The following is a 27,912-nucleotide window of genomic DNA, read 5'->3' on the forward strand; positions in this document are numbered from 1 at the left end:
CAGCCATGTTCCAGTCGGGGATGGGCCTGTGTAGTCAGGTGGATGAGGGACCTCCTGCATGCGCAGTCACCTGTCGTATCTCTTCACAGTGAGACATATGCGGCAGCCATGTTCCAGTCGGGGATGGGCCTGTGTAGTCAGGTGGATGAGGGACCTCCTGTGTGCGCAGTCACCTGTAGTGTCTCTTCACAGTGAGACATATGCGGCAGCCATGTTCCAGTCAGGGATGGGCCTGTGTAGTCAGGTGGATGAGGGACCTCCTGCATGCGCAGTCACCTGTAGTGTCTCTTCACAGTGAGACATACGCGGCAGCCATGTTCCAGTCAGGGATAGGCCTGTGCAGTCGAGTGGATGAGGGACCTCCTGCATGCGCAGTCACCTGCAGTGTCTCTTCACAGTGAGACATATGCGGCAGCCATGTTCCAGTCGGGGATGGGCCTGTGTAGTCAGGTGGATGAGGGACCTCCTGTGTGCGCAGTCACCTGTAGTGTCTCTTCACAGTGAGACATATGTGGCAGCCATGTTCCAGTCAGGGATGGGCCTGTGTTGTCAAGTGGATGAGGGACCTCCTGCATGCGCAGTCACCTGCAGTGTCTCTTCACAGTGAGACATATGCGGCAGCCATGTTCCAGTCGGGGATGGGCCTGCAGCTGCAGCTGATGAAGGAAAAAGTGGAGCAGCTGCAACCGTGGTGTCGTAATCCAGCATCCGGCACCTTTTCCTGGACACCCATGTACCCCCAACAGCGCTCCAGCGAGGACCAGTCTGGACAGCGCCGCCCCCCGCTGGTGCACTCAGCCCAAGGCCCCCTGGACGGTAAGATGTACCTGTTTACATGTGCACTTCCATAGGATTCGCCATGTAATCGTCCTGTTTCCTGTCTGTAGAGTTACACTCAGCTGCTAACCAGGTTCAGGACCTAAAACATGGTTTTAGTCTCATGACTTTTTAGCCTATGTTGCCAAAAGCCTTAAGATATAATGCAGCCCCCTCCCCCTCCCATAAACATCCAGCTGCCCTTGGTCACTGAAATGTATGAGTTATCGGCTTTGGTCAATCAGGAGACCCAACCCTTTTTAATGACTTCTTATATTTTCCGACATATTTTCCGTTTTTTTATCAGCATCTCACTGCTTTCAATGCAGCTAGCATGACATGAATGATCTGCGTTGGCAAATATTTAAATCGCAAGTTGTGCAGAGACAGCAGCCTATTTTAGAGAAACGTGGTGGGCCATCTGTCCAGTGCGTGGAGGATTTTCCCTGTAGCAGTTGACATGCTGGATGCTACAGGCTCTTGTATATAATATACTGTTTATATAGTGCTTGTAGCCAATAGTAAAATGTACCTAATAATTAGAGCTGATAATTAAAACCATAGCCTTTTATTATTAACAATTAGCAACCCCCTCCCCCCCTCAGGCCAATGCTCTTATCATACTTTGCCCTCCCTGACTCCCAACCCCCCCAGGCCAATACTCTTATCACACTTTGCCCTCCCTGACTCCCAACCCCCCCAGGCCAATACTCTTATCACACTTTGCCCTCCCTGACTCCCAACCCCCCCGAAGCCAATACTCATATCACACTTTGCCCTCCCTGACTCCCAACCCCCCCAGGCCAATACTCTTATCACACTTTGCCCTCCCTGACTCCCAACCCCCCCAAGCCAATGCTCATATCACACTTTGCCCTCCCTGACTCCCAACCCCCCGAAGCCAATACTCTTATCACACTTTGCCCTCCCTGACTCCCAACCCCCCAAGCCAATACTCTAATCATGCTTTGCCCTCCCCGAATCCCAACCCCCCCAGGCCAATACTCTTATCATGCTTTGCCCTCCCTGACTCCCAACCCCCCAAGCCAATACTCTAATCACGCTTTGCCGTCCCTGACTCCCAACCCCCCCAGGCCAATACTCTAATCATGCTTTGCCCTCCTTGACTCCCAATCCCCCAAGCCAATACTCGAATCACACTTTGCCCTCCCTGACTCCCAACCCCCCAAGCCAATACTCTTATCACGCTTTGCCCTCCCTGACTCCCAACCCCCCAAGCCAATACTCTAATCACACTTTGCCCTCCTTGACTCCCAACCCCCCCAGGCCAATACTCTAATCATGCTTTGCCCTCCTTGACTCCCAACCCCCCAAGCCAATACTCTAATCATGCTTTGCCCTCCCCGAATCCCAAACCTTCAGGGCAATACTCTTACAGTATCACGCTTTGCCCTCCCTGACTCCCAACCCCCCAAGCCAATACTCTAATCACGCTTTGCCCTCCCCGAATCCCAACCCCCCAGGCTGGCCCGGCACCCACCCCTCAATGACCTTGACACATGCATCTCTACTCAGCCCCACCCCAGCAGACAATGGCCTCCATCTCTCCCACATTGCCCCTGCTGATGGGAGTACAGAGGTCGCCATCATGTGCCCTCCATGTGTGGTGGCTGGAATCCACAATCCCCACACGGCCCAATATGAGGTTTTCATAGTGCCCATAGCAGGTGTCTGCCAAACATTCCAGCCCCATTTTAAACATACCGCTGCATAGTGGCACTTAATCCTATCGGCTTAATTGAATGAGAGCTGCAGTGCTGCTCAGCTGGACCGAGCTCAATGCCTGATAGGACTCCAGACAAAGATACAGTGTGTGCAGGACATCAGCTTCTGGAAGCGTTCCTTTATTCCTTGCTGAGAGTTCCTACAAATGATGATCTCTGTTGAGGGAACAAGGTCTTCCTGAAAGCTACTGGAAAAGACAGTGTGGGGTGACTCGAGGGTTTCTGTATCTGTGTGTGATGGAAGCACTGCAAAGCAGGTCATTTAAAGGGTTCGCCTGCCTCTCTGTGACTATATCACTACACACTCTATAGACTGTGATAGACTTATGGGTTACAGTTTGGCTTGACTGGATCTGACAATTGTATGAGGCTCTTCTTTATGACCTACTGCCCCAGCATGCAGTGAGAAAAGCTCACCTACAAAGGACTTTCGTATGTCTAAATGAGGTTTAACGTCATTAGTGCCCACACTAATAGCAGCTCAGCCATCCTAATTATCCATTGCTAATGGGAGATAAGACATATAACCTTTAATTAGACCTGAGATCTCACTTACTAGGCTGCTGCACCGTTTCATTAGGCATCTTAATCCTGAATTTTCACATCGATATCCTGACCAATTTTACAGGGCCCTGCATATATGTAGTAATATCATAAACACTCAATGACACAAAGGTGACACGAAAAAATAGACTGAATTAAAATTTATGGGGAAGCCACAGGTGCTTAACAGAAGTTTGCTGTGCTCAGCACATCAAGGAATTTTAACTGTTAGGTTTGCCATTTTGGGCACATGTAGCCGGGAAGAGAACACAGCCTTAAAAGTGTAACGAGCTTTCTAGAGGGAAACTTCTAAAGATGGAGCTCACAGTCTGTATCGGAGAAGCTCTGGTGACCTCCATGCTGACAGCAGTCATCTCTGGATAAAAACGTGTCTGTTAATGACAAACTCCAGGAATAACTGGAATGAGGGCAGGTAGAAAGTCAAGCCAGGGGTCACTGCTAACACTCATAGGCTCATTCTGGGATCAACCACACACTGTTGGCAGAACCTGAGCAAGATATCACCTATTTTCAGCAACTGTTCAAGAGCTGTATGTTGTTGAACAGAAAAGCATTTTAAATTGAGTAATAATACTTTGGGATCATTCATAGCAACTGAAGAATATTATACTGTAGGAAGCTAAATAGATTTAAATAAAATAGTTTAAAACATTGCATTGTTTTCTGTGGTAATGAACAGTGCATCATGGCATTCAGCAGTCATTCAGTGTAGCTGGGACACTCCTTGTATTAATCTGTACTGATTAACGATCAGAAGGTGAAGGAATTCCAATCCAATAATTCCATTCTTTTCACCTTAATGTGCACCAAACTTGCTGGTGCTCATATTAAAATGAATAGGTTCCCTTTATAAAAGGAAGGCTTTCTTCCTCTGGGGGGAACAGTCAGGCTCTACAGAATGATATTTTCTTTGTCTTGCCTAAACTGGAATTTCTTGTCTATTACGGGGGAGAATCTGCCTGAAGCTGAATAGCATCATAAGTAGTATTGTCAAAAATCAGGTAGCATTAGGCTATTAGCAGCATTGCTGTGATTCAGCTAGCATTAGGTTATCAGTAGCACTACTGTGAACAAGCTAGCATTATCAGTACTGTTGCTATGAATCAGTTAGCATTAGCAAGGCTCTCACGCATTAACCCCTAATCTCACTCCAAAATTTTGATGAAACTTGAGAGCTCTGGCATTAGGCTAACAGCAGAATTACTATGAATCCTTTAGCATCAGGCTATCAATAGCATTGCTGTGAATCTGTTAGCATAAGCCTATCAGTAGTATTACTGTGAATCAGGTCGCATTAAGCTACCAGTAGCGTTGCTGTGAATTGGCTAGCATGATCATTAGTGTGGCTGTGGTCATTTGGAGTTGAAGCTTAGTGCCCCCTGGTGAGCTCAGCATTTAGTGTGTTGCTTTTGTTGGAGTCCAAGCTAATGGTCTTGTGAGGTTAGAGAGTTGCAGTAAATCACCCTTCCCCTGAATTGTGTCTGGAACATCTCAGGCACTTCTGTTGGGGTGGGAGGGGTACAGTCCTGATGCAGGATTTGGTCAGATGATGCAGGAAGGAATTTGGTGCTGGACAGAGTTTGGAGAAGGTGCTAAGCTGATATTCTCAGATGGGCCTGGCCCTGGAGCCATAGCCCTCCTGTGGACACAGTACCTACCCTCAGGTAAAGACAAACCACAACGCTTCCTCCAAAATTCCGTCCCCCCCCCCCCCCCCCCCCCCAGCCAACCCCTCTTCCCATCGTGGGTAGTGATGAAAGCACTGCAGCAATACGTGGCGAATAAAATGAGGAAGGAGAGAAGAAAGCTAAATTTCTGAAGCATCTGGCCTGGATCAGGTTGTCATCATCAGGAGAATCCCTGAGAATCCTGGGGACGTGGGACCCCTGTGCGGAGCAATTAATGCATGTGACATGATGGAATCAGGGCAGATAGGTGAGGGGGTGACTCCTAGCAGGTGCCAGCGAGGGGAACATCAAACAGGGGTAGTAATTGGACCTGCTGCCTTAATTCCTCGCTCTATTCCTTTCGACCCATTGACTCAAAATAATTGGCCCAAGTTCATTATGCTAGCTGGAGCAGAGTGGTAGTGTCTCTCGAATGTCTGTGTGTGTGTGTGTTGGGGCAGGGGGGTGCATACTGATGGATGTCTGAAGGGCAAAATGGGGACCCACCATAGAGCATAGAGCCAGTACTGAACATTTGGGATCAACTTGTTAACATATCCTGTCTGTGTTGGAGTTCAGCTGCCATGGACAGGTATGTAAACCCAAAGCAGCCCGGGAAGGAGCACAAGAACTCAGTGTCAGTGTCGCGGAGTCGAGATGGGAATGTTCACAGCTCTCTGAGGACCATAGCAGCCAGGAAACGTCTGTGCCCAGATTGCCTTTGCTGATTTACATTTTTTTTAGAATATAAAATGAGATCTGAAAATGGAACCCACAACCTACAGCACTGGAAGACAGATGGGTGATGGATGGACACGGGCACTGAACAGCTGCTTTAAGCTTGGAACAAATGCTGTGAAGCTCGATGAACCGGTCGACACTACTGAACAATAAAGATCCGTATTCATATTATTTTTACTGGCAGCCCATACAGGGTGTCTCCCCAACCTGTGCCCTACACCATCCTGGACAGGTTCCTGCCCCCTGCTGACCCTGTCCAAGATAAGCAGTAGGAAGACAAATTAATCAACATAAAACTGGAGTTTTAAAAATTTCCATCCATCCATCCATCCATCAGAAATTATTATTTAATGGTTTTATGAGAAATTGTACATGCACGTAATTTGTAGAATCACCTGTTCATCACAGAAGAGGCACCAAGAGATGGACATTAACATCTCCTGGACAGGGCAGATCAACCCTGAATCAAAGCCAAAAGATGCAGCTTCTATTTTGGCTACCCTCAGTCTGTCCAAAAACGTGTAATAATGCATGTTCTATGAACAAACACTGAACCCTTTTCACTGTGCCTTCCTGATGCCCATTTAGATGTAGAGCACACTTCACAACACAAGCCGCCTGATTACAGAACACTAAATGTACACGTATGAATCCAGGAACCTGCAGCTAAAGGCTCACACCGAACCCAACGTGTCAACGAACGAGAAAATCAGCCTTGATTCGTGAAATTCTATTTCACCAGCACAGCCTTGGAAAACAGTAATCGGTTTAATGTACTATGGAGCATGTCAAAAAACCTCAATGTATAGACTTCGAGCATTTAAATGTTTTCTTTCTTCATTTCCCTCTGAAGATTAGTCATGGCGTGTTGAGTGACTAATGCCCTCAAATGTCTTTAAGTTGGATCTGAAAGCTGACCTGCTCTGGTGGAGACAGACAGCTATCTCTCTTCACATGTGTGCGGATATTCCACTGGATGCCTCAAGGTCACGCTGCTGTTTGTTTGAAAAGGTTAACATCTTGCGAACAGCATTGAAATGCACCTCGTAGATAACAAGCAGGTTGATGTTTTTGATCATCGGACACCAGGCATCTCCAGGAATGTAGATTTGAATAATTTCATTAAATTTTCAAACCCTCAGCCCTGTAGGTGTGAGGCAGTTGTTGTCTGCTGGGCTGTACCTTCACATTTTCAAATTACAATGTGGAAAAGATACTCTGGATGAAGACAATTAATTAGAAGAAAACCAGACTTGGCACCTGATCTCACTGAGGTGAAGGAGATGTGAATAGCAGAAAGTCTTTTTTCCCCATCAAAGACTTTTTCTCTGGTGCTTTAATTTAAAGTTTTCAGGCTGAATTTCAGCGAGGGATAAATGTTGAAGTTCGGTGTACCCAACAGCATTATCCATAGTCTCCTGAGAAGGTCGCTGGTGGTCCATATGTCATCCAGAGTGATGCCTTGTTGTCTAATTGTACCAGAGTGCATCTCTTGTCTGCCTCTTTCAGGTTGTACTCTGACTAACCTCTGCAGATGCAAACAGTGGATGACCAGGCAGGAGATACAGGCTAGAAGAGATCAAGTGTATCAACCCCCAAAATTCATCTTCCAACTGCTTACCCAGTACAGGTCACTAGGGGGAGCCTAACCCTGCCAGCACAGGGCCCAAGACAGCAGAACACAAAGCGCATTGCAGACAGGGCCAGTCACCCCGTAGGTGACGTTTTCTGAGGGGGTGCTGACTTAGCCAGCTGATTTCACTTTGTCTAGGGGGGCTGGCGGTGAAGTGCGCCTAGAATGCCTGCCAACCAATACAGATTACATGGCATCATGTTTGATCAAGTAATTCTAAAAACACATATATTAATTTTAGGGCTGGGGGGAATTCCACAAAGTAAGATTCCTCAGTTAGCTGGATACTGTAACTTATCCGGAACATGTAAACTGTCCAATAGAAGGACAGGAAAGTTACATTCCTATTGGACAATCTTTACATTTTTTATGGAATACCCCCCAAGTACCATCAAAAGTAGTTTGTTGTCTGCATTGGTAATGAAGGCCACAAGCCTGCAGCCGGCCTCCAAGACACATGTCAGGGAGATAACATGCCAGACACAAAATGCAGGGCCTCTGTGCACAGGGCGCTAACACGCCAGGCCCCCGTCCACGGGGCGCTAACACGCCAGGCCCCCGTCCACGGGGCAGTAACATGCCAGGCCCCCGTCCACGGGGCGCTAACACGCCAGGCCTCCGTCCACGGGGCAGTAACACGCCAGGCCCCCGTCCACGGGGTGCTAACACGCCAGGCCCCCGTCCACGGGGCGCTAACACGCCAGGCCCCCGTCCACGGGGCAGTAACACGCCAGGCCCCCGTCCACGGGGCGCTAACACGCCAGGCCTCCGTCCACGGGGCGCTAACACGCCAGGCCCCCGTCCACGGGGCGCTAACACGCCAGGCCCCCGTCCACAGGGCGCTAACACGCCAGGCCTCCGTCCACGGGGCGCTAACACGCCAGGCCCCCGTCCCACGCAGTGTGTCCCCATGTTGTGCACCACAAACATTCCTTTGTCTTTCACCCAGAAACATTTAAACAGTGGTTCAAGCAAGGCTAAAACTGATCTAATTTTCTGCTCAACTCTCATTAAGCAGTTATTGCATTATTTAATTTGCTGCAATTACATTGAGAGAATAATGAACATCTCCCTGGGGAAAGCTTTTGAACAGTAGTGGGCAAATTTAGTCCTCAAATGCAATTGCATGCACTTGAGATTAAAAAAGTGAAATACACTTTACTGTATGGGAAGGGCGCTGTTTTACAGGCTGAACCTCGTAAGGTTTGTGCTGCTTTAAGATTAATGACCTCCCTGTGACCTAAGTCAAGTCAAGTCAAAGTCTTTATTGTCAATTCTGCCATATGTTCAGGACACACGCAGGACTGAAATTACATTACTTTCAGACCCCACGGTGAGTGCAATAACAATGACAAGCAAGACACATGCAAGACAGATAAGCATGACAGATACAGGTATTCAAGCATGTACATCTATGCAAAATTAAAATTAAATTTGTGGAAAGAGACACAAGGTAGTGCAAATATGGTGGATAGTAGGCAGCAGCTGTTTTAAGTTTTGCGGTCGTGTTGTATGTAAGTATGCAAAGTAAGCTAGAGTGGGATATGAGTGGGGGGGGTTTACAATACAGACATTTTTATTCACACTTTCTATGGTAGTATCATGGCAGGGGTTGTTGGTGAGCGATCTCCTGAAGTCAAAGATGAAGTCCTTTGTTTCGTTCATATTTAAGAGGAGATAGTTATTCTCATCGTCGTTGTTGATGAGACCCACCACTGCAGTGTCGTCCACGATCTTGAAGAAGCAGCTGTCCATGGCATTTCCAGCAACACCATGCACCAGCAAGACAAAGCGTCATTGCTGAAGAGATGGTCAGATGCAGGTCAACTTTGCCTTTGAAATTATTTGCATTTCGAGATATGTGCATTTTTATCAATATGAATGGCATGAGCTTTGCACCAATTATCACTTAAGGAAAAATTATTGATTAAATATTACATTATATTTCTTCTTAAATGTTAATAAGAAGGAATTAAATAAAATTATATGCAAATAATGAGATTCAGCTTTTCAGCAATTAAATTCGAAAGTGAAGGAGAATCATCGGCTGCGCTAAGCTGCTGTTTTTCAGGGTGATGGAGGGACAAAGGCAGTGGCCACTTAAGGTGAAGAGCCATTCTGTGTTGTTCCATCTCACTTCTCAGCTTCAAGCCTATTTAGTCTGGTCTGTTTCACAGAGCCCCCCCCCCCCCCCTCCCCAGGTAGCCACTGTCGCCCCTGTGAACACACACAGACCTGCACTAGGACAAGCCTCGGGAGTCAGCCTGCCCTGTCCACCTGCAATGTACCGCCATCTATCACACCATGAGATTAAAGCTTGTCGAAATGCAACAGGCTCCCCAGGGCTGCGAACACAGTAAATCATCTTTCTTACGAACAAGAGGATGGCTGAGAAAGAGCTCCACAGCCATCATTTTGACATACCAATAGCTTTATTTCCCTTTGGCATGGTTACTCTTTCGGTTTGTTGACACTGAAAGACCCAAGGTGAGGCTCACACTGTAAATATGTATTCACTTATCTTATCGCCTCTCTGCTCAGTGCTGAGAGAGAAGTACAGTATAGTGACTTCTTTATGGAAAGTCTAAAATGTAAAAATACAATAAAATGATTTTATATTTAAGTTAAGCTCAGGCAAATTAATACTTTTCTGAATCAAACTGATACATTGACCAATCAGATACTAACCTCACAGGGAGCATAAAGGAAGCAGGATCTCCAGCACTGTGTTGAAAGGTCAGAGAGCTGGCAGACACCCCCCAAACTCTCAGGTGACATGCTGAACGTTGGCTTTCTCCAACCAGCTTGGGAACTTGTAACTGACAAGAAAAGCGAATCACTCTTAACTGTGCGTCTTCTGCAGAGACAGATGAAATATCTTATTAGAACACATGTAACTGATTTTGCGACCCAGCTGGGTGTCAGAGCTGTGATTCTTCCTGCCCGTGCTTCTGCTTGATGACACTGAACTCCACGGGGACAGTGTTCTACATATCTGGACTGAATACATGGGGGAGCTGATACACACAGTTCTGGGCTGCTCACAAGTGATTTTAAGATTTGTAGCCCCCCCTCAAAAAAAAGAGCCGTGGGGAGAGAGTGCAATTATCAAGCATGTAGTAAAGAACACGCAAAACTGCAGAACATTAATTTATAAGTGAGGCTCACAAATCAGAGGGGATTTGGGCTGTAAAGATCTGTAATTAAGGTTCTGTAAAGTCTAGTTACACAACGATCCTCTATTTAAAAAGCTTTATCGGTTTATAGCCTTCGATACAAGTCTAATAAGCATTTTCATCAGTAGCAGGGGTATGTAGTACAGAGCAGGAGACTGCAGCTGGCATATAGAAAAATGTTGAATCGGCTGTAATGTTAAAAGTACAGATAAATCATTAAACTGCCCAGGGTTTCATGTATTCCTTTTTCTGTTGGATAAAACGGCACTCAGATGTTCAGGCTGATTTGAAGTCCTGATGTAGAGGCAGGCCGATTCTTTCAGGAAGCCATGTTTTATACATGACGCGTGTGGGTGAATGAAAGGTGAGCTCTCTCTCCGAGGTGAAAACTGCAGTCAGAGAAGATGAGCTGTGCTGGAGTCTCAGAGGTGTAAACATGCTGGAAACTGCCTTTGGGGGGGGGGGGGGTGTGGTTGTTCTGTAGGTCAGACTTTTGCAAGCCTCCATTCATTCGCATTTATTTCGGCAGAAGTACAAGAAGGAAAAAACCAGGAAAGTTAACCAATATGTGTGATTAAGTTCACAAGCTGGATGCTGAGAGCAACAGTACTGAACTGAAAGCGCAGACCAAATGCAGTACGACACCAGGGCAGCCATCTCTGAATCCCATTAATCTTCCTACAATAAAAAACATGTTAAACTACTCAGCTCATGATATGGCAGGTTATAGGTTTACAGCCACAAAAAGATTTTGGATTCTTATGCGCCTCCCTTTTTGGTGAAGCTCAATAAAGTCATCCTAAGTTCTCCTAAGTTCTTCACATTTTAAATTTAACCAGTCAGTGCCTTAGATAACATGCATTTGTCCCTCAGGGACAAGTAAAGTTTTTTGATTTGATTTGATTTGATGCACTGGACATGTAATTAACTATGACGTTTGGTTAAGGACAACAAAGGCAATCAGTCTTATTTTGCAGGATCGACGGCTCAATGGCAGAACATTTGCCACTTGTGTTATGGGGGACATTTTTCCCTTCAGTGCCCCCCCAGCCAACTGACCTTCTGCATGCCCAGCCGTAGCTGTAAGTCTCTTAGTCTGCTGACCTCAGCCTCTCCCTGCTTCCTGCCTGCTCACACTCCTCAAACTGCTTCTGCCTTCTCACGCTCCTCACACTGCTTCCTGCCTTTTCATCCGCCGCACACTGCTTCCTGCCTTCTCACGCTCCGCACACTGCTTCCTGCCTTCTCACGCTCCTCACACTGCTTCCTGCCTGCTCACGCTCCTCACACTGCTTCCTGCCATCTCACGCTCCTCACACTGCTTCCTGCCATCTCACGCTCCTCACACTGCTTCCTGCCATCTCACACTCCTCAAACTGCTTCTGCCTTCTCAGGCTCCTCACACTGCTTCCTGCCTTCTCGGGCTCCTCACACTGCTTCCTGCCTTCTCGGGCTCCTCACACTGCTTCCTGCCTTCTCGGGCTCCTCACACTGCTTCCTGCCTTCTCGGGCTCCTCACACTGCTTCCTGCCATCTCACGCTCCTCACACTGCTTCCTGCCATCTCACGCTCCTCACACTGCTTCCTGCCATCTCACGCTCCTCACACTGCTTCCTGTCATCTCACGCTCCTCACACTGCTTCCTGCCATCTCACGCTCCTCACACTGCTTCCTGCCTTCTCGGGCTCCTCACACTGCTTCCTACTTTCTTCCCACCTGTCAGCTAACAGGAAGTTCCCTGTTGTTCCACCTGGAATAGTAACAGGTGTAGGAAAGTGTGTCTCTGCTAACTGTGCCACTGTTGGAATATTTCAGGTGTCCTATGTGTGTGTGGATGGTATTTGGGGCATCTGATTGATAGGCATGTAACGATGAATCGCGAATCGGTCATAAATCGATGTAAATGTATGACGATTTAAACCGGCTGATGTGGAAAATGAATCGCTACTTTAGGAGAACTTCACAGTACTTTACAGAAAAACTGGTGTAATATTACATTTTGAACATCAGTTCGACGTCACTGCGAACGTTCACTGCAAACATTAGTTTTTGGATTTGACCAAATGTGAGATGATGAGAGAATTTGAAATTGAGGACACCTCTCCCCCAAATGTTAAATCGGGGGTGTGGCAGCATTTTAGCCTTCTGGTCATCACAAACGAAAACGGCGAGAAAAGCACAGACAAGACAAAAACTGCGTGCAAACATTGCAAAAGACTGATAATATACACAAATAGCACAACGAACATGGTTCAGCCTGTCCATCGGCACCACAGTGAGCTCAATTCACCACCGCCAGAGCGGAGATTATTAAAAGGGCAAACCACGCTAAAAATCTGCACATGCAAGCCTTAGTTTATTTGGTAACACTTTGTATTATTTGCACCTTCATAATGCATTCATTATGCATTCATAGAACATTCAGTGCACCTTCAAATGCATTCATAGAACAGTCAGTGCACCTTCATAATGCATTCATTATCCATTTATAGAGCATTCAGTGCACCTTCATAGTGCATTCATTATGCATTTATAGAACATTCAGTACACCTTCATAATGCATTCACAGAACATTCAGTGCACCTTCATAATGCATTCAAAATGCATTTATAGAACATTCAGTGCACCTTCATAGTGCATCTATTATGCATTTATAGAACATTCAGTGCACCTTCATAGTGCATTCATTATGCATTTATAGAACATACAGTGCACTTACATAATGCATTCATTATGCTTTCATAGAACATTCAGTTCACCTTCATAATGCATTCATGATGCATTCATACAACAGTCAGTGCACCTTCATAATGCATTCATAGAACATTCATAAGCAGCACGCAAGCACACTTTAACATCCTAACACCCCTTAACAGCTTTAATATACATTAATAACAAACATTACATGATTATGCAATTATAATGTTTGTTATTAATATATTTTTGTTATTAATGTATATTACAGCTGTTAAGGGATGTTAGGATGGTAAGGTACGTGATGTTTATAAATGTTTTATGAATACTTAATGAATATATTATGAAGGTGTACTGAACGTTTTATAAATGCAATATAAAAGCATTATGAAAGTGCAGTTAATGTAAAGCGTTACTGTTTAGTTATTTGAAGATTTTTTTAAATTAATCTGATTTGGAATTTTTTTAAACAGTATTTTATTCAATTTGAGTTGCACTGTTAAGAAGAGGACACGTTTTGCACAGTTTAGAAAGATAAAAGAATATTTTTGAATAAATTAGTCGACAGCTCATTCTGTTAGAAAATCTTGAAAAAAACGTATCGTGAACTCAGAATCGTGAATAGTATCGAATCGTGAGTTGAGTGTATCGTTACATCCCTACTGATTGATGATGGACACTTACACCTCATGGCTGAGTGATGTCTGTTAATGGGTATTCTGAAATCTTGAATCTTGGGTTAACTTAATGTAGAAACAGGCATGTAATCATCTAGGATTAATAACAGGTTTAAAGGTTTAAGCCCTCCCTGTCCCCTGAAATTATTTTATCAATTGGTATGTAGCCAAGCAGTAAAATTACGATTTTGAATGCCCCCCCCCCCCCCCCGAAATCTACTCAGGGGGACTGATCTGCAAAATATACCAGTCAGCAACGTCTGCCAAGATGACATATCGGCAGGGCTGTCAGAACCTAGGCGAAAGCCGTAGGCCTGGCCAGAAACCGTCAATTTCGTGACAGTTGGAGGGAAGTATGTGTGTGCTTGTGTGTGTGTGCATGTGTGTGTGTGCGTGTATTCACACAGCAAGCTACAGTCAGGCAGCTGTAGGGCCTGGTTTCTTGTCCCCTGCATGGCATCGCCTCACACTGCTGGAACACGCCAGTCCTTCCTTCCCCACGGAAACGACGGCAGCACTGCTGCTCTCCTTGGGTCTGACAGAAGCATGTGTCTAGCGCAGCAGCTGTCCGCAAGCACGCCTCTACCTGTGTGGGCCGATCTGGCCACCATGTCATCTACCATCACCTCTCAGGAAAAAAATGGGCTGATTCATGGACACAGGGGGGTGGTCTCTGACATTCTAAAACCATTATCTGAACCGTTTCACAACTTCATTTTCTGAAGTGAAACTCAAGCTTTTGTAATAATGAAACAGTTGAGCAATCATTATTTGAGAACTTCTTACATCCAACAGTCCCCTGACGGCTTTGCAGCATTGTATCCAGATGACTTGTTTTAAGAATTAACTGCCGTTTTGAATACATTCTTCACTGTAAGTAAGGAAAATGCTATTTTATCTTTTATTTCAATATTTATCCAAAAATGCATCAATCAGATGGCATGATGGTATCGACATAGACAAATGATATTCAGGTAGTAACAAGATAACGTTTAAAGATTAAGAGGATCGTGGGGTTTGACTGGTATCCCTGTTACACTGTTGCTGAGCCTAATCCATCCGCATGGTGTGACAAGCCGTGCTGCAATTCGAGGCTCGCACTTTCCATATTTGGATGCTTAGATGCTACTCTGTAAGCACTAAGACAGTTTCATATAACTTGCAGCTGGCAGCTGGTCTGTTTTCTGTGTTTGTCACTTTCTCTGTAGCAAAAAGCCCTGTTATCACTGGCAGATGATCAATCCCTAGAGGCGAGACAGTCTGAATGCATTCCTTTGTGCTAATGATGTAACATAATTCCCAAATGTGAACATTCACACAGAAATGCCTACCATGTAATTGCTTGCTAGTTTATTTAAAGAAGAAACAATCAAAATGGTTCAGTATAACACATTCATCAGATGTTTTTAGATTCACATTCTGTTTGCAAATTTAAAAAAAGTCTTTGTTCACATTGTATTATTCACTGGAGAAAATTACTGTAATTTAATTAGAGTTCTTAACTGGCTAATTGTGTGTTTGTCACAAAGACATTTATCCATCTACAAGATTTGCACTTTTTGGACACAAAACTGGTTCAGTTAATTTTTTTGACCAATCCCTGGACACAGTGCGTCATACCACCATATGTTGGCTGTAAATGGACGTCATGGCTGGGGCTGATGTTTCCTCATAAATTTAAATTGTACTGCAGGGCAAATATGTCACTGTTACAGAGCCTGCGCTTAGGTCACTGACACCGTGGAAAAATATCCACCTTGACATCCGCCATTAAGAAATTTTGCTGAAATTTTGCACCCTGTTTATATAATTGTAAATATAACCAAATGATGCTTGTTTTAGATGTGATTCAACAGTATGGGTTAGTTCGCTGATATGGTTGGGAATGTAGGGGTGCTGGGGGGGGGGGGTGAGGCCTGCATCTGGGGAGGGGTGTCTACAGGGGAGGCTTGGTGACCTAGAGGAGCAGGTAAGCTGTACTGGATTCCCTGGAGGGGGGGGGGGGGGGGGTTAGGGGCGTGGATGGTGTGTCCCAAAGGGACTTCAATTGGTCCATACAAGAATGTGGGAGAGGATTTGGAAATTTTATACATTTTATTTAATAATGGGTGATCATCTCTCTTCATTCATTTACATTGACCTCACATTTCAGAGACAAAACTCTCTTTGAACAAATTCTGAAGTTTTTGCTTGGAAAAGTCTATACATAACAGAATAAATGAGATGGTTGCAACTACTTTATGTTTTATTATACAGTATATAAAAACCAGAAAACTGGAGACATGATTTAGAAATCAGATGTCAAAACAATAAAATGAATATTTAAGGAAGAAGAAATGCTGTATCTTCATATATCTATACATAATCTGAATGTATAGGATGAGCTAAAACTGGATTACAGTGGTGATGGTGTCAGTTATTCTTTGGCAGTAGATGAGACAATGACCTACAGAGGAGGCAGGCATAAACGGTAATGCAGCTATTTAAAGACCACTGAGAACAAGCAGCATTTGTGTTGACTCCCTGAAGGAATGAACATCAAAAATTCACGTTTGTGATTGGCCATTCGGGCAAACAGAACGGGGCGTTCTCACCGAATTAGTGACAGAGCCTGTGCCGATATGCTGCACCGACCAGAGCAGCCTGCTAGGTTTCTCTGTGGCCTTATTATGTTTCTGTGCCATAAAACGTCCGGCTTCGGCAAATTGGATTGTTTCGCTTGCCCAGTTGGTTTATAAGTCCCAGCAGAAGCACCTCATTGGCAGTCTTCTTAGCTGGAAGAGCTCTGCATTGGACCCTACCCAAGTTCCCCCATTAGTGGGACTAACGACGCTCGCTTGGAGAATGCCACACTTGGCCGACTGTAGCTACTATGACATACGGGACGGAGGCAGAGTGTTAAATGTAAGAGCAAATTTCTTCTGAAAAAGTTTCACTGCATCTCTGCTTGCCTGTGTTTTTCCGTATTCTATATGCCTCCTGCGGCTTCGGCTGCATAATACTGGAATGTCATTTTTGCTCTTTTGGGTAAGAGATTCTTAGTTTATGGTCCGTGGTTCTTTGTAATGATGTAGACGAAAGTCTTTGATCTTACCACAGAAGCCTTGAGCCATTAACTTTTGAACTTTCTATTTGGTATTTTGTTCACACAATATGTTTTTGGTATCTTTTGGTAACATTCCGGCATATTCTGGGATATTATATTGTATGTGACATATAGTGTAGACTTCTGTGAATAGTCTTTGGGCAATGAATTTATATTCCAGCTTATGACTGAAATGAGCAAATGTTCTATTTCTGCCACAGATCCAGGGACACCTGGAGAGCCCCCAGTACAGCCCGCAGCCCTCGCAGGCCCAGCAGCTGAAGCAGTACCTGGCCCTGGGCTCCAGGCTCGCTGACTGTGAGCCCCCGGAACCTGTCTCTCACTCCCACCGCGGGCAGTTCCCGGCACCCACACCCATCATGCACAGCGGGCACCTGGCACCCCTCAGCTCTGGAAGCCCTTCAGACTGTCCTGGAACTCTAATGTCCATCACCTGCAGTGGCAAAGACAATGAGGTGAGCGAGGTGAGCGAGTGAGCGAGGTGAGCAGGTGAGCGAGGTGAGCGAGTGAGCGAGGTGAGCGAGGTGAGCGAGTGAGCGAGGTGAGCGAGGTGAGCGAGGGCTGCGGCACGGGGTCAGTCACAGGAGCACGGCTGCATTCCTCTCCTTTCATCAGTCTTACTATAAAGACGATGCAGCAGCCCGATCCTGAATTGCACAAGTACACTAATAATTTTCCTTTTAGTTCCCGATGGATGAAGTCTTTGATGACTTAATTAGCCTGGAATCCACTTTCAGTAACGAGGGTTTGGGATGCACGGATACTCACATCACAATGCAAAACAATGTAAGTATCATTACAGACACACGGGCTCATGTTAACACATGTTAACCTGGTACACTGATTAATCTGAAAACACTGTATACGTTGCTGAATGATGCAAAAAACAAAAGTGACTGAAGTTATACTTTATTCTCTGAGAGGTGATCCTTCCTGTTTTGCATTCTCATAACCTGGCAAAATTTTAATTAAGTTCTAAGCGATGCTGACAAGCCTTACGAACACCTTTATCATTTCGATAAGACTTCTTGAAAGCATCTTGACAAATTCAATTCCACCAGATAAGTAAAATAAGCTTAAAAAAACTCAGATATTGCAGTGCTGGAGGATATAAAGCTGAGGCAGCCCCCGGCCCCCTCGTAGCCTCCTCACCCCCTGCTGTGACACATGCCCTTCTGTCTGTCTCTCCATTTCCAATCCAGGTGTCCCACAGCAACAGCATGATGGACGTGTATGGCACTGAGCAAGGTATGACTGCCCCTAGTGGTGGCATGACACCTGCAGCATATGGGGCAAAGCTCACAATAAAAAGTGAATTCACAGGTACGCTACGCGGCACATGTGCTATAGTCCTCAGAGAGGGTGGGAGATGGGGGCATTGTGCAAGGCCAGTCCCCAGGGCATTCTGGTTAATGTTGCATCATCTGAGCACCATAACTGTTCCCTGAGGGAATAAAGGTAGCAATCAAATCAAAGGTACTCACAGAGACCAGTGCATGCAGCCTGTATCGATGTGAACTGATGAAAAGTTTCACTCATTTCTCAATTTATGGGTGTGCGAGTGTGATTTACACACACACACACACACACACACACACACACACACACACACACACACACACACACACACACACATCCATATATTATATATATAAAGGTCACTTGATTCATGAGAAACTTTTGGATAATTAACAGTCATCTCCAGCATTAGCATGTCGCTTCCGTCCTCTACCTGGCTGGTTTGTGGTGACATGGACATTCCCAGTGTCTCCTGCCTCACCTTATTCTTGTGTTCTGCTGTCTTAGAAATTTTGAATGTGGAAGCAGCCTGCTGCTCAGTGTAGCCTTCTGCCAGCAGAACCACGATTAAACCAGGATTTAAAAATACAGATTTGTTTAAAAATATAGAATGGTCTCAATTTTTTACACAGTTCAATGTGTATATTTTAGGCGAATTTCTGTGAGAAATACAATGGAGGTTTATGGGTCCAAACATGCCTGAGTCTTATCACTTTGGTTTTAGTTTTGTTACACTTGTAACCTTGGAGACCTGGAACATCTCTGCCTGGCAGGTTGGCCAACAAAGCATGGTCTAAGTTTTTATGAATGTCATGCATCAGGGAAACCAAATTGACTTAGGAAATGGGAGAGATGCCCGTGCATCCCTTCTCTATGGCAGGGATATAACTGAATTACTGTCTTCCCCTTACAAGTGTGCGGCTACACAACGGGTCATTACACAGAGCTTAAGTGACCTTATTAAATCAACCGAATGAACTGAGAAATCCAATCAAGAGTCCCGATTATTTAATTGGAAAGAATTTGAATGCTTGAGATACTTTTTTTTTACAATGCTCGCTGGTGCATCAGCAAATAAGGAGACTGAGTTAATTGTGGGGAAGAACAGTTTTAGTTTCAGCAGAGGTCATTGGCCGTTTAGGTGCAGAAGCCAGAGACATCCAGAAATCGGCAGAGGTCATTGGCCGTTTGGGCGCAGAAGGCAGAGAGACCCAGAAATCGGCAGAGGTCATTGGCCGTTTGGGCACAGAAGGCAGAGACATCCAGAAATCAGCAGAGGTCATTGACCCTGTGAGTGCAGAAGGCAGAGAGACCCAGAAATCGGCAGAGGTCATTGGCCGTTTGGGCGCAGAAGGCAGAGAGACCCAGATATCGGCAGAGGTCATTGGCCCTGTGGGTACAGAAGGCAGAGAGACCCAGAAATCGGTAGAGGTCATTGGCCCTCTGGGTACAGAAGGCAGAGAGACCCAGAAATCGGCAGAGGTCATTGGCCCTGTGGGTGCAGAAGGCAGAGAGACCCAGAAATCGGCAGAGGTCATTGACCCTGTGGGTACAGAAGGCAGAGAGACCCAGAAATGGGCAGTGATCATTGGCCATTTGGGTGCAGAAGGCAGAGAGACCCAGAAATCGGCAGAGGTCATTGGCCGTTTGGGCACAGAAGGCAGAGAGACCCAGAAATCGGCAGAGGTCATTGGCCCTCTGGGTACAGAAGGCAGAGAGACCCAGAAATCGGCAGAGGTCATTGGTTGTTTGGGTGCAGAAGGCAGAGAGACCCAGAAATCGGCAGAGGTCATTGGTTGTTTGGGTGCAGAAGGCAGAGAGACCCAGAAATCGGCAGAGGTCATTGGCCCTGTGGGTGCAGAAGGCAGAGAGACCCAGAAATCGGCAGAGGTCATTGGCCGTTTGGGTGCAGAAGGCAGAGAGACCCAGAAATCGGCAGAGGTCATTGGCCCTCTGGGTACAGAAGGCAGAGAGACCCAGAAATCGGCAGAGGTCATTGGTTTTTTGGGTACAGAAGGCAGAGGGACCCAGAAATCGGCAGAGGTCATTGGCCCTGTGGGTACAGAAGGCAGAGAAACCCAGAAATCGGCAGAGGTCATTGGTTGTTTGGGTACAGAAGGCAGAGGGACCCAGAAATCGGCAGAGGTCATTGGCCCTGTGGGTGCAGAAGGCAGAGAGACCCAGAAATCGGCAGAGGTCATTGGCCCTGTGGGTACAGAAGGCAGAGAGACCCAGAAATCGGCAGAGGTCATTGGTTGTTTGGGTACAGAAGGCAGAGGGACCCAGAAATCGGCAGAGGTCATTGGCCCTGTGGGTGCAGAAGGCAGAGAGACCCAGAAATCGGCAGAGGTCATTGGCCCTGTGGGTGCAGAAGGCAGAGAGACCCAGAAATCGGCAGAGGTCATTGGCCGTTTGGGTGCAGAAGGCAGAGAGACCCAGAAATCGGCAGAGGTCATTGGCCCTCTGGGTACAGAAGGCAGAGAGACCCAGAAATCGGCAGAGGTCATTGGTTTTTTGGGTACAGAAGGCAGAGAGACCCAGAAATCGGCAGAGGTCATTGGCCCTGTGGGTACAGAAGGCAGAGAGACCCAGAAATCGGCAGAGGTCATTGGTTGTTTGGGTACAGAAGGCAGAGGGACCCAGAAATCGGCAGAGGTCATTGGCCGTTTGGGCGCAGAAGGCAGAGAGACCCAGAAATCAGGTTAAACCATAAACACACCTGATGGAAAGGTCTCAAGCAATATATGAATGGCTTTGTTGTTCCTATCAGCCTTTAAACCTCAATATTCATATCCACCTCTCTTGTTCTTTGTTTTTCAGAACATGACACAAGAGTTTTGGCCAAAGAAAGACAAAAGAAGGACAACCATAACTTAAGTAAGAAGCATTCAGGATTTCCATCAATGCTAATTTAGTAATCCGTCACCACTCACTGCTGCACATAGCTGCTTATTGTATTAGTCTATGACTGCACCAGCTACATCCAGCTGAATCCATAAGGCCATCAAAACCCGACTGAAACAAGGCAAATTAGTGCAGATTAATATGTTTCATGTACAAGTCTGAATTCATACTTAACACAGGACAAGCCCATGCTCCATACTCAGTTTTTGGCTTTTCATTGAACTTGTCACCCAGCCCTTACAAAATGCAGAAGAAGATTGTGAAGCTTCCCAGGCACTGAGACATTAATATATTTGAGTGGCTGGTGGGCGTGAAGCTGCGGAGAGCACTCGAGAGTCAGGAGCAGCCGGGGGTGACAGCAATCTGCTTGAAAGGACTAAATTTACATGGGGGTGTGATGCAGGGAGACCCACCTGAAGTGTTTTGGGATGTTACCTTGGGGGATGGTGACCGGATTTACTCTAGTTCGATTAAACTAACCACCCAACAATCACAAGCAGGTAGCAGGGTAGTTAATGAACTAAAAGTGCCTAAAGCTTAAGGTTCTTTAGGAGTGAGTTTCATGGAAATCCTTGATCAGCAAATGTATCAGTTGTATAAGGTTAGTTATAAATTGATGTTATTTTAAATTCCTCCAAAAATGGAGTAATCCAAGAGAAGGCTCCAGTGCAGACAGTCACTATGGTTGGTCATACTGGCTGCCAAGCCTCCTCACTCTTACAGGCACTCGGCCGGACACACAGGGTGATGTAATGACAAAAGCCTTTCACTCAGTGCAGGACAGGTGGCAATATGTCAGTACGGACCTCCTCAAATAACACATATTTCTCTCTTCTCCAGTTGAAAGGAGAAGAAGGTACAACATCAACTACAGGATCAAGGAGCTTGGGACACTGATACCAAAGTCCAATGACCCGTGAGTGTCGTGCATATGTTTTCCTTTCCTAGCTAAAAATATTTGACAGGAATTCTCAGGATCTAGCCTATCACCTTGTATCCTGCTCAATCCTGCATGCTGGCTGGTAATCTAATCTGACAATAATGTTTATCATGGCATTCCTGTGTCCTAAGAACCGTTTTAATGCTAATATCTTCCAAGACAATTCCTCAGCTAAATGATGCCATTCTCAGTGGTCTATCCAATAGCTACATGTACATATTCCGCTGACTCTGTACGGTGAAGGTCTGTGAGTTTACTGGCCCCTTGTGAAACACTTCTCTCTCTGTTTTTCCCACAGTGATATGCGCTGGAACAAGGGCACCATACTCAAGGCCTCGGTGGAGTATATCAAGTGGCTGCAGAGGCAGCAGCAGCATGGGCGCGAGTTAGAGGGCCGGCAGAGGAGGCTGGAACAGGCTAATCGGAGGCTGCTGCTCAGGATCCAGGTGTGTAGAACCAAACTCTACTGCCCACTCTGGCTACTACAGAGTATTGTACGGCTTTCATTATGTTTCATATATGAAATAAAATGTAGTAGTATAATCACCCTATTAACATGAACAAAGCCAAAAATGTAAGTGGTAGTTAAATGGCGGCGCTGTCTATCTGGCTACAGGTTCCTCATCCCCTGACCTCTTGTGCTTGCTGCTGATTGTAGGAGCTGGAGATCCAGGCTCGAGCACACGGCCTCCCCAGCATGGCCCCTTCCCTGGGTTCCGCAGAGTCGCCCTCTCACCTCCTCAAGCTTCCGCAGATGCCTCATGCACAGCAGTCTGTGTACCAAGAGGACCTGAGTGGGGACTACGCAGAGAGTCCCGCCGCCCCCCCCATGGGTCACACGGAGCACGGCAGCACGGTCGTCGCCTTTTCGGATCCCCTGTCTCACTTCACAGACTTCTTCAATGGAACTCTTAAAGAGGAGAGCCGGCTGGACGGTATCCTGACGGGAGGCTCGCTGTCGCCCTTCCACGCAGACCCGCTTCTCTCCGCCACATCGCCCCCTGCCTCCAAGGGGAGTAGCCGCAGGAGCAGCTTCAGTACAGACAATGGCGATGACCTCTGACCCATTCCTCCCAGGCGGCACTTGGCGAGCCCTGCAAATGACTCTTTTTGGCGTTTCCTCGTTATCTCCATCCACCACCACAAGGGGGCCTTTTACCATAAAGAACAAGCAGCAAACTTACTAAAAGGGAGGGGCAGTATCGCACTCAAATGCCGTGCCCGTGTTGTTAAATTAATTGCTTGTTTAGTGAGACAGCATTGGTCAGCACCATTTCAGTGATAAATATAATCTCAAAAAGCACTCAAACAGCAAACAGGAGCTAAACTGTCTTGCTAAGTCAGTGATGCTAATTGCAGGTTCTGCAGGTTATGAAGGCTGATATCATACACACTTTCGCATGCTGAATATGACTTTTCATCTTTTGTTCATTGTTTGCGACGAATCATTTGTCTTCTATAGATTGTAATTATCAACCTTTTATACTGTATGAAACATTATCAGTATTTTTTTATGTGTTGGGTGGAGGAAATAAACAAAATAACATCCCCCCAATTTTGATAAAGGAAATTCATCTGTTTCATAGTGGCATCAGACTGATATTAAAATGTCCACTAGAAATGAAAATATTTACCTGAACAATTACAGAATTAAAAAGTTATAAAAGCAAACTGAAAATGAAAGCCTCCTGGGCTCTGTGTCGTGGGAAACAAGTGTGGGTCCCGAAACCAACAGAAGCAGTTTTTCCCACAGAAAATAAAGTACATTGCTACATATTGCTTTATATTAAGGCCACACTGTTGTCCAACATTCAGCATTTTTCCTTTTACGCCCCTATAGCTATGCAGATGTTGCACTAGCTGTGCTTGGTGACTCGGTCTAAAGGCCCTCACCTCAAACGAATTCCAGCACAGGTGCACAGTGGGTGCGCGTCTGGGTCCCTCTCGACCCCTCCCAGTCTGTCCCAGCAGACTGCAGCTCTGGGATGCTGCCCAGCTAGAAGACTGTTTCCATTATGCATCACTGCACCTGACCGGGAAGCTGTGGACTGGATGCAGAATGTGTGTCATTGAAGGCTGTTACTGTTAGTGAAATGTGTAGAAATTATGGGAAAAAATGCGAGTTACTGGAAGCTCATTCAGGCCAGACTCCCAATGCCAAGACTCGAGGCAGAATATGTGTTAGTTTCAAAAGTTACACTCGCCTCTGGCTTTACTGGAGATGCCTCAGCTAATCCATTTTACGACCCGTAACAATTGTTTATTGAGAGCATCTATCTTCCAAACACACCATACAGTCTCAGCTCATCTAAAAACGACCTATCCTTTAAATGTGGCTGGACAACCATCCAAATCGCTCCTTGATTTAATCATTCATTGCCCGGTTCTTGTCCCGATCAAAGAACAGAGCATGCAGATGAATCTCAAGCCTCAAAAACACAACACACAGCCACTAGAGTGTATCTCCATTACCGCAATCTGACTCAGCAGTGTGTTTCTGCAGCCTCCGTGATGTGCGCACGCCCAGCCGGCCTCGCCCCATGCCAGTAACCCCAGCATTAACAGTGGGACGAAATACCATTAGAAACATCTGTGCCACACGCTATAAAGTGAATGTGATTTCCAGAGCACCACAGTAAGAGCTGAACTACACCCAGCAGGACTTCAAATAAAGCAGCCCCAATTAACCAAGTAAGTTCCCTCAGAAAGCGCTCCAGACGGAAAACGTTTCAGCAAACTTTGCTTTGTTCCACGACGAAAACGTTTAATACAGTGGAGAGTTCCGGAGCCATCCGGTCACAGCCAACGGTTATATGAGAGAAGGAAAAATGGAAAAACACCGCTGAGATGCAGGGATAATGTGGACTTTGTAAGCCAGTCAGACGCGCAGAGAGGATTCAGGCGCGCATGAGCACGGCTTACGGGAACCGTAATATCATAACGGGACTTCAGATCTCAAACCACTCGCTCACTTTTCATTAAACTCCTTTTCCCATTTGACCATTATGGAAAAACAACAATGCTGAATGATTTCTGAATGTGTGTGGAAGAGAGTGAATGTATACAGTGTGCATGTAAAAGCTGGTGTGTTTGTATATGTTCGCACTTGTGCTCAGGGATCTGTGTCACGAAGCAAGATTTGCTGGTTAGTTAGATAAATCCGATAAGTTAAGGTACCCAAGTTTAACTGGACTTTATTCAAATACATTTACCCCAGACTACCTTAAAAAAGACGTTACCTTGCTGACCCAAAAATCCAGCTTGAGGTGCGTTTCCCAAACAATGACGGAAGTTAGCATTAAGGATGCATCGTACTATGGTAGTTCAAACTAATCAACATCCGAAGTACGACTGTTTCCCAAAACTGTCATACCACAGTAGTTTGAACCACGTTAGTTAGTGGGGACTTGCGTAGTTTGTAGTGTACCATGGGACACAATGAGCACTGGGTACAACATCCTTTACCAAGCAATACACACTAACTGCATATGCTACTACAGGGGTGGGCAATCTTATCCAGAAAGGGCGGGTGTGTTTGCAGGTTTTTTTGGGATAACCGCTCGATCAGTTGTTCAAACCCAGGTGTGCGAACTCTTCAGTCGATCAGTCCTCTACTTGATACTCTAAGTAGGGATTTGCAGCGAAAAGCTGCATGGCTAACAGTCCTTTCAGGATAAAAACCCCTGTGCTAAATTCTGCTAATACAATACTTTGCAGTCTGAGAATGCTAACTACAGACAGTTTCCGGCTTGGTCGATCTAATGTACAATCATACCGTACAAGAGACCAGAGACCCAAACAACAATTACGTTTCAAACTACATTTTCAGGTCACTTCACATTATATGTGACGTAGAACTAAATTATTCATTATTAGGTATTAAAGATTACTTACACAGTGACTATACCCTTCTTAGACTGCATTTCCACAGTCGCTGATGTATTTACCAGGAACTAAGCTTATTACTACGGCTCGCGAAGTGTAGTTCGAACTACACCACTTAATGTTCGTCAGAACTATGGTTTTGGGAAACACCTGCGTGGTTTAACAATGCATCGTACTACATAATTCCACAGTACCGTTAACTGTGTAGTTCGTACTATGGTTTCGAGAAACACCTACGTCGTACTTACATAGTTCGAACCACGCAAGTTAGCAACTATGGTTTTGGGAAACGCACCCCAGGCCGATTGTAGTTAGTTGCAATATTTGCAAAAGGCAGAACTAGGGATTTTGCAGCCTTGGACTGACATTGTGAGGCTGCCTCTGTGCCTCTGAGGAGATGCTGGCCCTCCTGTTACAGCTTGTACTCTGGTGTTCCAGTGTCTCTGCTCATTCAGTTTCTGGAAAACTTTTACTTTACTTTTGCTTGCCAAATATCAGAGTACATGACATGAGTATTTAGTTTGAGTGAACTGAACTTAAATAAAAAAGTAAATGTCACAAACAAACTGCTACACATAGCATTAGGCCTATATGAACTGTGTTCATTTTTGTACTTCAAATAAAGTACCAAATTCTTTTTCACACGCTGATATCGCTTTCTACCACTAGAGGTCAGTGTTGGCATAGATTTTGGGATTTCTCTTACCAAGCAAAACGATGACGTGTTAGTCGAGCAAATACAGAAAAGAATAATCTACGAGAGTGATGTTGATCATAATAAATCAATACAACTGCCTCTAACCTAAGAAAAAAACAGTATGAATGGAATATTCGTACCAAATTTTTCTGACAAAGTACAACAATAAAAATTTTAAGTTACATTTATTTAAATAGCTGACATTTCTGGGCAATGTACAACTCGCAGATATACATAAATATGCTCTTCTACATGTGATTCACATTCTGTCCTCGATGCTGATACATTTCTAGAGTGACACGTCTCAAATTAATTTTAGCTACTACAATCAAAATTAAATGTATTGTTACTACCTGCTCCCGTTCATAGTAATTAGAAAACTGTGAAAATTGGCTGCAGCAGGCCTATCTTCACATGATATATGTTTAGGCACGAATGAAAGGCGCAGCGGAAATCTCAGTAATACATGGCCCGTACAGGCAAATACATTATTAGAAACCATCAACCAGAATGGGCATTAATAATAATCTTCTATTTTTACTTTACTGCAGACTAAGCTTCAGCCTCTATAACTACATTTTTGTTATTAAGCATATTATATTTTACTAGCCAGCTTTTGGAAATCCCAACAACTAATGAAAGCAGCAAATCTCCATTAATAGAATGAAGATACATAAACAAAGTCACTGACTGGAGCTTACCTACTGTCTTCGGCAGGCCGCTCCGTGAATCGCACCCCAGCTGTGATCAGGAGTTGAAAGCGCGCTAATGCTCCTCTTGGATTACAATAGCGTAGTGAAATCGTGTTATGCAGTGGATTTAGTGCCAGGCCCGAAGTGTTTACAAATAAAACATAATTAAGGATTTACTATGCACTGCTCTGCCGAGCGCTCGTATGACGGTAATAATGCTCGTTAACACCGGCGAGAAAAAACAAGACGCGTTTCTTTTCCCATTACAGGATCGTTAAGTATGAGCCGCCAAGTTTAAAACCGTGCCTGCAAGTGTGTGTAATCTGCTTCGCAGCACATGAATTATGGTGGATATTCCTTTGCTAGAGGTGTTATCGTGGCCTTCATGGTAATCAGTCTTTCCTTGTTAGTAAATAACACCACACACATAGGCACATAGGAAAGTGAAACAGGCTGGACACCCACCGCATTAGTATCTCTGTTCTTAATAAAATTCATAGCACTTCTGCCACCCCTATTTCCTCTGCTCCACCCATGCGTGCGACATCTGCCGTGGAACAATGCAGCTCCGTCACTGCAGCCAATTTGGATGCAATCATGATATGGTAAATAAATAAAATTATATATTCTGCGTGTGTGTTTATATATCTCCACATAGTAACAATTTATTTTGGTG

At 45.3% G+C, this 27,912-nt stretch overlaps 2 protein-coding genes and 1 long non-coding RNA gene across 10 annotated transcripts; 2 read left to right on the forward strand and 1 right to left on the reverse strand.

Annotated features, from left to right (window-relative positions):
- The first annotated feature begins 667 nt into the window (after positions 1-667).
- Positions 668-23,628, forward strand: LOC125750277 (transcription factor EC-like). Of its 6 annotated transcripts, none has more exons than XM_049027877.1 (8): positions 668-816; positions 17,020-17,274; positions 17,504-17,605; positions 18,022-18,067; positions 20,939-20,995; positions 21,863-21,938; positions 22,261-22,408; positions 22,621-23,628. In XM_049027877.1, the coding sequence occupies exons 2-8, from the start codon at positions 17,179-17,181 to the stop codon at positions 23,023-23,025; spliced, it is 930 nt and encodes a 309-aa protein (XP_048883834.1). In that variant the 5' UTR covers positions 668-816; positions 17,020-17,178; the 3' UTR covers positions 23,026-23,628. The 6 variants fall into 6 exon arrangements, with proteins under 6 accessions (XP_048883834.1, XP_048883807.1, XP_048883797.1 ...); XM_049027850.1 differs by lacking the exon at positions 668-816 and adding an exon at positions 14,385-14,590 and having other exon boundaries at positions 17,020-17,283; positions 18,022-18,142; XM_049027840.1 differs by lacking the exon at positions 668-816 and adding an exon at positions 14,385-14,586 and having other exon boundaries at positions 17,020-17,283; positions 18,022-18,142.
- LOC125750318 (uncharacterized) lies at positions 9,383-27,724 on the reverse strand. The gene is made up of 3 exons (XR_007400317.1): positions 27,246-27,724; positions 9,855-9,985; positions 9,383-9,750 (listed from the first exon to the last, which is right to left on the reverse strand). It is a non-coding gene; the product is annotated as an uncharacterized LOC125750318 (long non-coding RNA).
- LOC125750302 (uncharacterized) lies at positions 18,149-20,910 on the forward strand. 3 transcript variants are annotated; one of them, XM_049027917.1, is made up of 4 exons: positions 18,149-19,345; positions 19,550-19,651; positions 19,958-20,008; positions 20,264-20,910. In XM_049027917.1, exons 1-4 carry the CDS (start codon positions 19,171-19,173, stop codon positions 20,839-20,841), a joined length of 906 nt encoding a protein of 301 aa, XP_048883874.1. In that variant the 5' UTR covers positions 18,149-19,170; the 3' UTR covers positions 20,842-20,910. The 3 variants fall into 3 exon arrangements, with proteins under 3 accessions (XP_048883874.1, XP_048883865.1, XP_048883856.1); XM_049027908.1 differs by lacking the exons at positions 19,550-19,651; positions 19,958-20,008 and adding an exon at positions 20,009-20,161 and having other exon boundaries at positions 18,149-19,396; XM_049027899.1 differs by lacking the exons at positions 19,550-19,651; positions 19,958-20,008 and adding an exon at positions 20,009-20,110 and having other exon boundaries at positions 18,149-19,396; positions 20,213-20,910.
- Positions 27,725-27,912: the final 188 nt, after the last annotated feature.

The sequence above is a fragment of the Brienomyrus brachyistius genome, chromosome 1 (genome assembly GCF_023856365.1).
Source record: "Brienomyrus brachyistius isolate T26 chromosome 1, BBRACH_0.4, whole genome shotgun sequence".
Classification (NCBI taxonomy): Eukaryota; Metazoa; Chordata; class Actinopteri; order Osteoglossiformes; family Mormyridae; genus Brienomyrus; species Brienomyrus brachyistius.

What these genes read in the sequence shown, in the direction of transcription:
- LOC125750277 (XM_049027885.1), top strand. Translation starts at nt 16,558, where the DNA reads ATGCCACACTTGGCCGACTGTAGCTACTATGACATACGGGACGGAGGC. An exon ending in GCAGTGGCAAAGACAATGAG is followed by an intron (nt 17,275 to 17,503) that starts GTGAGCGAGGTG and finishes TTTTCCTTTTAG; the next exon opens with TTCCCGATGGATGAAGTCTT. An exon ending in ACATCACAATGCAAAACAAT is followed by an intron (nt 17,606 to 18,021) that starts GTAAGTATCATT and finishes TTTCCAATCCAG; the next exon opens with GTGTCCCACAGCAACAGCAT.
- LOC125750302 (XM_049027908.1), top strand. Translation starts at nt 19,171, where the DNA reads ATGCTCGCTGGTGCATCAGCAAATAAGGAGACTGAGTTAATTGTGGGG. An exon ending in ACATCCAGAAATCAGCAGAG is followed by an intron (nt 19,397 to 20,008) that starts GTCATTGACCCT and finishes AAATCGGCAGAG; the next exon opens with GTCATTGGCCGTTTGGGTGC. An exon ending in GGACCCAGAAATCGGCAGAG is followed by an intron (nt 20,162 to 20,263) that starts GTCATTGGCCCT and finishes AAATCGGCAGAG; the next exon opens with GTCATTGGCCCTGTGGGTGC.